Here is a 9595-nt window from a genome sequence, read left to right on the forward strand (position 1 = left end):
TTCTGTTTGACATCCTGCAGCGGTTTCTTGTTCTGGTTTCTGTTCTACATATGTTATGTTCATATTCACTACTTCAGATGCTATTTGCATACTCTTTGTCGGATTGCATGACTTGTCTTATCTCTGCTATGCTAGTCATGTTTTATCTACTATTTCTGTTAATAAAATCATATGGTAAATTGCTCATATTTCCAACAGATTCATCTCAAGCGGTGAGGTTAGAATTTCTCATCATGTGACAAGATTTCGTGTGAGCTGGTTCAGATCAATTCAAGGGTTCAACAATAATGACTGCGGCTCTAGGACACTAGTCTTTAGAGGCACGTGCACCAAGACTTCCCGACTATCATCTACAAGGTCAAGCCGGCTCCGATAGGAGTGACGACAAGAGCGTGTCGGCGGCTCATTTTGGTGACCCTAATGGTTGTTCGGTGGTCTCGAAATCTTAATTTAATTTTTATTATGTTTGAGATGTTTTGTACTTGAATAATAGATCTGGATCCTTTGCGCAAAAAAGACACAAATAATTTTTATATTTCTATGCATATAGAAGCACTTTTTACTGAAAAATGGCACTTTTTAGTTTTATGAAGTACTAGTACTTAACCATTATCGGTAAACTCAATTACAAAACGGCAGTCTCCGGCCCAGGGGATCTCTTTGGGTCGAGACACGTATTTGGTGCAAACAGAGTAAATGTTCTGCATGAGTTGTACACTAAATTACTAACACACCAAAGTACCGAGCTTCATTAGATCATTTCTCTTTTTCACGGGGAAGCTACATGAGCTATCTAAGAGTAAAATGTTCTGCGTGATTTGTACATTTATAGATGAAAGTTTGCTTCATGTAAGCATCCACCAACATAGCCTCTTGCGCCTTAGATGTTCCTTTTTGAAAAGAAAAACGGATTCAAGTCGCCTTCGTCACATCGTTACATAGCATGGCCACGCATCAGTATCGGTGAGAGCTTAATAGAACAAAGTGCCTGATCATGAAGGCAACCAGCCACCTGTGCTTCGGCCTTCAGGGTTAACACTTGTGTTCTACTGATGGCAGAAAATATTTCATCCTCCATGTAACCATGTTGCTTCCTCCTCATACTTATGCAGGGGAGCAATTATACACCTAGTGCTTGCGCTGCAGCCTGCAGAGATGTACACATGACAGGTACTCTACGTGGCCCAATCGAGCCCTTGATGAAACTGAACCAAATCAGTTGTTATAAAACTTACTAGCAATTTGCAAAGAGAAACACCAAAAATTACGCAAAGCTGATGCGCATGATTCTGATGGAGCTGTACTGTGCTCTCAACCACCGAATGATACAGGGGAAGCAGGACAGGCCTTCTATGATTGCTTAAACATTTGTCTGCTTGTGTGGTACTGGACGGCTAGAATTAGAAGAGGGTTCACTAGTTGTGCATTGCATATACGAACAACGACAACACTACAGTACTGGAACCATTATTGATCATAGTGGGGCCGATTAAAAAGGGGGAAATATCTTGGGAACACTGATTGTCTCGGCATGACGAAAGATATGTTAGTTTTTTCACGTACTGTTAGAGGCTGGTTACATATTTCAGGCCATCATGAAACAAGCAGTTTGGAGAAATTACGATGATCAAAAAGTTGAACTTTGCTTTTTACCAACTCAAGGACTCTTGAGTGATGGAAGTTGAGCAACTATCTAATAAAACAGTTCAGGCTATCTATATTCTGAAGCAGAACGACCATTGTGGTGCCTTTCATTTCCTTTACCCGAATTAACTATTTTCAGAGACGACGCTCATGTTGTTGAACTAGGAGCTTCTAAACTGTCTTAACCATGTGTTATCTTGTTATTATGTAACCATCAACAAGGAGCAGAGATGCTTAGCAAATATAATAAGAGAAAATGAACATACTTGTTTCTACACACAGTCCTTCTCACTGGCCGTAGCAGGTGTTGTCTTTCATGTAAGCCACATGATTCAGTGGTTTTACAACGCCCATGGGTGCCCGTAGCTGTCAATCACGTGAGCCTTCTCTGATCTGTATCTGGAAAACAATGGAAAAGAAGTATGGAATGGTCCAAATGGATTAGCATATGCCTTTCAATGCAGAAACTGATGTTTAACAAAAGTTGGCATAAAGTTGATTCAGAAAGGAAAATTTAATGTCAGCTGCAAATCATCAATGAAGTACTCACTCTGAATGTGATTGAGACATGTAAATTGGCCTCTCCATTATGATTTTGCCCCCAACATAAGGTACGTTGTACTCCTTAAGACTTGTATTGAAGTACCCAATAAGATCAGCCACCAGATTACTATTAAAAAAAATCTTCATAAAAGTATACGAAGGGCTACCATGTCTTTAAAAAAAACATTTGCATTAAGATGGATGAAGGCTCATATTCATTCAATATGCCATGTACTCCCCACCGTTCGTTAGGAGTGCCCGGGTACCGTTAAAAACCTATTAAACGACTGAAAAAATGCACAGCAGATGCCATGTCAGCTTTTGATTAAGTTAATTGAGACACGTCAGCAACTATGATTTAAAAAGTGATTGATGTTGAGCAAATATAGGATACAAGATACTCTTACTTCGTTATTCCGAATCAGAAACCCACTAGGATGCTGATAGGCGTGTATAGTTTAAGAAATTGCTCGGACATGTGGCTCATCACAGGCGAAGACCCACCACCATTTTGGTTGTTGAACACTCTGAATCATTATGTGGCTCTCAGTGTTCATGCTGTGCTGGTACTTGTAATCTTCCCATATAATTGAGTAAAGAAGTGGCTAATCTACAGCAAGAGTATCAGTAGTTTAGTTCTAGTCTAGCAACCATGCATGTGTCCAGATTACTACCAGGTCTTGGAAGAAAATAGTAAACAAGTAATAGCAAGTATAAAATTCATGAACGGACACTGTTGTTTTGTCTGAAGTAACATGTTGCTGTTTTGACGAGTTGTCGATATCAGCAAAGGACCACTGTCATTTGGCAGCAAGTTGAAGAGAACAAAGAATGGTTCAGCTTGAATGGCCGCAAGTGTATGGTTTACTGGACAATAACACTAATGGACAGCGCGGCCATCATGAAAAGATTGCAGAGAGGTTATGGATTCACCTTTCACGGATGAGAACAAAAAGAGCAGTATATCGATAGCTGCAAGGTAGCTAATGTCCAAAGACAAAAATCTCTGGCACATATCCCATGGTGCTATGGTATGCTGCTTGTGATTCCCCTCTAGACAGGGCACACATGTTAGTATCAACTCGTATCATTTTCTCGCCCTTTTCCCCTTTTTGTCAGAAACATGTGCCCTCCAAAAGGGGAAGATGGTTGTTCAACTTTGCACTCAATTTTCCTCACAAGGGCATCTCCCTGCCATAGATTTTTAAGAGATCATGTGAGAAGATCCCAACATTGGTGGCCATTTTGACATTCCACATTCTCACCTGAGGAAGATATTTATCAAACTACCTTGAGTGCTAGGAAAGGACATGTGATTCCAAGATTGAAACTCCATGCCAACAAGATCCATAGTTAAGCATGTCCCGTGACTACATGTTATGATAAGACAATCATTCACATATCAGGGGACTACGGAAAGATGCCATATTGATGCTTCTTAACCAGTCTCATCTCAATATTATGAGATGAATTATGTGTAGATGTTTCAATACCAAATCAACCTCAAAATTAACTTCGCTATAGAAAACAGTCTATAAAAATTTAATTAGCAACAAGCAATATTTTTTCTAATGTGCAGAATACACAACACTTGGAACTCAATGTCGATACATCGGTGATCCACCACTAACACTGTTTAGTCCTGAACTGAACTACTAAACAATGAGAAAAACAAAGTGAAGATACTTTTAAATCAAGCCCTGCTGCTTTTCACCCACATTCTCTAAAATTTCACGCAACATTCAGCGTTGGAGGAAGGCCATCCTCGGGCAGGCCATCCACAAGACCTCGAAGGCCGGGCTTGAGCTCACTGCCGCAGAATTGACGGTATTCAGCGGTGTCTCCGGCCTTCTTGCATACCTGAACCATGACGAGCTCCGGCGTGAGCTGGAATATCTTGGTGGATATGGCCAGCGCGCCCTTGTGGCCATTCCTCGTCGCCTCGAAGCTCACCTGGCAATCCTTGGTGCGCGCCGTGAAGCTAACTTGCCCGGCGATCTCCTCCAGCTTCTTGATGATGGTGTTCACTGGCGCGCTGGACACGAAACGCAACTGCTCGCCGCGCTCCTCGAACAGCCCGGACAGATCGAAGCTTGGCGAGGAGGCGATAATGTCGAACGCGTTCATACTCTTGATCCGTCTTATACGCGGCTCAGGGGCACGGGCTGCAGCAATGTGCATCTTCTCCAGATTTACAAGCGACGGTGCTGAAACCGAGGTGTGCATGCCGCCGCCATCGCCATGAGCCACCGGAGAGGAAGAGCCGGAGGATGATGAAGACATGGCAGTCTCGTCCTCGGAGTCAGAGTCACAGAGATCAGGCTCTTCGGAGCCATCAAGGCTGCGCAGGCAGTCCTTGTTGTCGATATAGAAACTTATTTCCTTGAAGCCCTTCTTGAACCAATCTGTTTCCTTGATTTGCAGTAGTGTGATCCGGTGCGCTGGGTTTGGTTGGAGGAGGCGGCGTACTATGCGTACTAGTTCGGGGCTGAAGGTGCGTGGGCAGCGGTAGTCACCGCGGCAGATTGTCCTGTATAGCGTGATGAAGTCGTCGTCGCGGAAGGGCTTGCGGCCGGCGGCGAGCACGAAGAGGACGATGCCGCAGGACCAGGCGTCCGCCTTGGCACCATCGTAGCCCCGGCGCGCGAACACCTCCGGAGGGACGTACAGGGGCGTGCCGCAGACGGTGTGGAGGAGCGCCTCCCGGCGAGCCGTGTCGGCGTGGGCGGACAGCCCGAAGTCGGCGACCTTGAGATTGCCGTGCTCGTCGACGAGGAGGTTGTCGGGCTTGATGTCGCGATGGTACACGCCCTGCGCGTGGCAGAAGGTGAGTGCCGAGACGAGCTGCTGGAAGATGCGGCGCGTCTCGTCCTCCTTGAGGCCGCCGTTGGCGGGGATGTGGCGGTAGAGCGGGCCACCGCGGACGTACTCCATGACGACGAAGATACGGGACTTGCACGCCATCACCTTGTGCAGCTGCACGATGTTGGGGTGCCGCAGCCGGCGCATCACGGCGATCTCGCGCTTGATCTGTTGAACGGCGCCCAACTTGATGAGCTTCTCCTTGTCCATCACCTTGATTGCCACCTCCTCCTTCGTATCCATGTGCCGCGCCAGGTAGACCTTGGCGAAATTACCCTCGCCGAGCAGCTTCACCTGCTCGTAGCGGGCAGGGAGCTTTGGCCGATCCCCCATGGCGCCGTCGCCGCTTCTTGGGCGGGCGTTCGAAGTTTTCTGTCCTGGAGTATTTGGGTGGAGGCGAGTAGAGGATTGGGGGATCCGCCGAACTAAATAGGAAGTCTTTAGGGCTGACCGGTTTACTGGGGAAAAAATCAGTCCAAGCCTCAGTACACCTCCCACGCAGGCCCCTGTGCGGGATTTCTTAGATCGCTCTCTGGCACGAATCTCGAGGAAACTGGCATATTCTATTCCACCTAGGGAATTCCATGAGGCTACACGAGAGTTGTTTGTGTATGCAGGGCGCTGATAAGAATTTGAGTGTGTTTGCCCCTAGGTTTGTTTTGATTCTTTGCACCGCTCCAAACTACCTACAATTCTAAGATAATCTAATATAACCGGGACGACTGTATACAACAAGCTAAAATTGAACGAGAAGAAACACATTGCTTGGAGATGACGAGGTCCTCTTGCACGAACAAATCATGAAGGAATGGAGAATGCCGGCTCAGGAGAAGAAAAGACCGGCGTCGATGAAAAGGTACACCATCACCAAATTATGGGCCCTATGCAACACAACCATCCAGATCCATCGTCGAAGAAGGCCACTGCCTCCTCGCCTGGCTCGAAAGGCGATGCACCGTCATAGATGGACATGTTCACCCTAGAACCTGGACGAGTGTCGCCGAAAGGCAGCCATAGGAGAGGAACAAGGCACATTTGACATGTCATCGACTACTCCACCTAAAGCACATTACCGCTGATGCCAATGGACCGGGCACTCGAAAGAGAAAGTTGTCGGATTGGACGAAGAAGGATAATAGCTTGGGTCCACGGAAAGCATTAAGATCTAAAGGGGTAGTGTTGATACGTCTTCAATGTATCTATAATTTTTTATTATTCAATGCTATTATAGCATCAATCTTGGATATTTTATATACATTTTCAAGCAATTATATATCATTTCTTGAGACTAACCTATTAACTTAGTGCCCAGTGTCAGTTGTTGTTCTTTGCTTGTTTTTGGTTTTTTAGAATATCAGTACCAAACGAAATCCAAATGCCAAGAAACTTTTTAAAGATTTTTTTTCTGACAATAAGAGACCCTGGAAGCTTCGGGAGGGGACGAGAAGATGGAGCAGTGGCCCACGAGGCACCAGGGGCGCGCCCTGGTGGCTTGTGGGGCCCACGTGGCTCCGTTTGACCTAACTCTGCCTCTATAAATTCTCTAAAATCTAGAAACCAATAGGGGAGTCCACGAAATACTTTTTCCGCCGCCGCAAGTTCCTATTCTTGACAAATCCCATCTGGAGGACTTTTCCGGCACTCTGCCAGAGGGGGATTCGATAACGAAGGGGCTCTACATCATCCTTGTTGCCCTTCCGATGATGTATGAGTAGTATACCACAGACCTACGTGTCCGTAGTTAGTAACTAGATGGCGTCTTCTATCTATTTAATCTTCAATACAATGTTCTCCTCGATGTTCTAGGAGTTCTATCCGATGTAATCATTTTTTGCGGTGTGTTTGTTGTTTGAATTTAGTCTACTTTGGGCCGCCCCAATAGCAATTTCAGAAATTCCTAATAAATCCTAGAGGCCCACTCAGCCCATTCGTGCAATGCAAGAGGTGCCACCAAAGTTTAGACCCACATTGCTAGTTTGGTGGGAGTTGGACCTCCTTATTAGGGAGGTTGTTTCCCCACATGTATGAGCATGAGAACAAGAGGGACATTCACGCGCGCTTCTCCTCCGCCGCCCGCCTCGTCACGACGAGCTGCAGGTTGCGGGAATGAGCAGAGCCGATGTCTAAATTTTTGCCCCGCACGACGGGTATACGAAAGGTCACTCGGGATCTGGAAAGTTTTGTTGTAGTTGATATTGAATACAAATGCTGACCCTTCGGCTGCTGCCTATTCGTTTAGTATCCCTCCTTTGCTTTAGCTCCCGTCGCAGGCTATTCGCCTCTTTCTCCTATGCCTATAAAAGGGAGGTCGCTCCTCTCTAGAGACACACACTAGAAGACCATCTCCTCTCGCCACTGAGTTCCAATCTTTGAGCTACTGCTACGATCTTCCCCATCCCGGCTCGCGGCGTGCACTGCTGGTTGGGACAGTAGACCCCGCCTCTTTGAGTCCTATAGCGCTCTGCGCGACTACTGACCGGTTCATCACGAATGCTTCGGACACCGATGACCACTTCCCCAACGACGACTTCTTCCCCGACGCCAACAACCTCTTCGACAACATGGATGGCAACGACACCGACCCCAAGACCGGTGTTCTGCTGCTGTTTCGTATGTCTTCGTGTTCTCTCTATTTAAGTTCATGCCTCAGTTTCTTACTCTAGCCTTTCTTATACTAGCATATGTTCTATTCTAGTTCACATGTGAAGATGATGTGTTTCATCCCTACTATTACAGTCATGTTTTATTTACTATTTATGTTAATAAAATCATATGGTAAATTGCTCATATTTCCAACAATCCAAAAACCTTATCATAGGCAATTTACCCAGAGTGGTTTTGCTGCTTCCATGAGGCCTCCTATGTTTGAGGGTATCCACAATAAGAGGTGGCGCGTGACCACTAGTAGAAAAAGGGTCAAATGTGAAGCACATTAGTGCCGGTTTGAATTTGAGCCGGCACTAATGTGTCCATTAGTGCCGGTTCCAACGGCTAGGCGGCCAGACATCATTAGTACCGGTTCGTGATGAACCTTTAGCACCGGTTCGTGCCACGAACTGGTACTAAAGTGAGTGGTGGCAGGATGTTGTCAGTCCGGGGCCCCTCCAGCATCTTTAGTACCGGGTCGTATCACGAACCGGTACTAAAGGTCGTCCTACATAGACCCTTCGTCCACCTGAGCTCGCTCTGTTCTTCCCCTTTCCCCTCTCCTCTCTGTTCTTTTCCCTCTTCCTCTCAAGCTCATCACACATTTTGCCCAAAATTTGTCAAGATTTGAAGGCCCCCATCCATTCAAATGATCACAAAGGTTAGCAACTTTGTCCCTTCATCTCTCATTGCTAGATTAGCTCGTGCAATGCTTTATATAATGATTGATTTTTGAGTTTAGTAATTTGGGAGGAATTATATATATGTGCTAGTATTTGATTTATATGCAATTTGAGGTCAAAAATAACACTTAGTTTGCATATGTAGGTGTGGTTTACTTAGTGCCTTCTAAATCTCCGTCGTAACCACCGTCGATCGCCCGCAACGTCCCGTCGCCGGCACCACCTTGTGGTGAGCCTCTTGTTCATGAAGTTTTATATAAAAAATTGATGTTTGTGTGATTTGGATATATAGTTACTCATATAATTATCTTACCCATACGTTGTTTGTTATACATAGTGCCATGGTTTTGATATCCATCCCCGTCGGCCCTCGTCCGGATTATGATTCGGATGTGGTATATTCTCTTTTAAAACTATTCATTGCATTTCGTGTTTATGACAAATTATGCCCATCAAGTTGACATAGATATTTGTATGTAGGAGGTAGTTGAACCGGAAATTCCAACCGACCCTATTGTCGAGAGGTTAAATTTAGTTGAAAGAGAAAACGAGGATTTGAAGGAAAAATTGAAAAGAATTGAGGGGGAGAAGATGGAATTGGAGTTGCATGTTGCCGATGTCGTCGATGATCACAAGATTAAGATGGATAGAATGCGCTTGAAGATTAGAAAGATTAGAAAATATGCCATTCATAGTGAGGCTTGGTATCATTATGCTGTTGGATCAATTGTTACCTTAGTTGCGATCTTGATCACATTTGTTGTTGCATTTAAATTCTTTAGCTAGAGAGTTATTTGTTTGTTGCATTTAAGTGTTGTATGATCTTTATGTATGAAATTTATGTATTGTATTAATTTGGTGTTTTTGGTGCTGTGTATTGAAGATGAGCCGGCAATGGATGTACGATGACTGATGCTCTCCTGAGTTCATTAATGGCGTGCGTACTTTTCTGCTTGCGGCTGAGGCAAACAAGCGGGAGGATGGTTTTATGCCTTGTCCATGTGCTGGCTGTAAGAATGGCCACAATTACTCTATGTCAAGAACCATTCACGTCCACCTGTTTGAGTCTGGTTTCATGCCCCACTATAATGTTTGGACCAAGCATGGATAAAGAGGGGTTATGATGGAAGACAATGAAGAAGAAGAGGATGACGACAGCTATCCTGGCCATGCGTTCCCTGAATACGATGATACAACAATGAGGGAAGAAGCTGAGC

General features: G+C 45.2%; 1 protein-coding gene across 1 annotated transcript; it reads right to left on the reverse strand.

The window, feature by feature from the left end:
• Positions 1–3728: 3728 nt before the first annotated feature.
• Positions 3729–5466, reverse strand: LOC125519454 (CBL-interacting protein kinase 25-like). The gene has a single exon (XM_048684258.2). The coding sequence runs from the start codon at positions 5380–5382 to the stop codon at positions 3919–3921; it is 1464 nt and encodes a 487-aa protein (XP_048540215.1). The 5' UTR covers positions 5383–5466; the 3' UTR covers positions 3729–3918.
• Positions 5467–9595: the final 4129 nt, after the last annotated feature.

This window comes from Triticum urartu, chromosome 7A, assembly GCF_056163025.1.
Source record: "Triticum urartu cultivar PI428250 chromosome 7A, HENAU_Tu73, whole genome shotgun sequence".
NCBI lineage: Eukaryota > Viridiplantae > Streptophyta > Magnoliopsida > Poales > Poaceae > Triticum > Triticum urartu.

Coding starts and splice junctions, on each gene's coding strand:
- LOC125519454 (XM_048684258.2), bottom strand. CDS start 5,382: ATGGGGGATCGGCCAAAGCTCCCTGCCCGCTACGAGCAGGTGAAGCTG.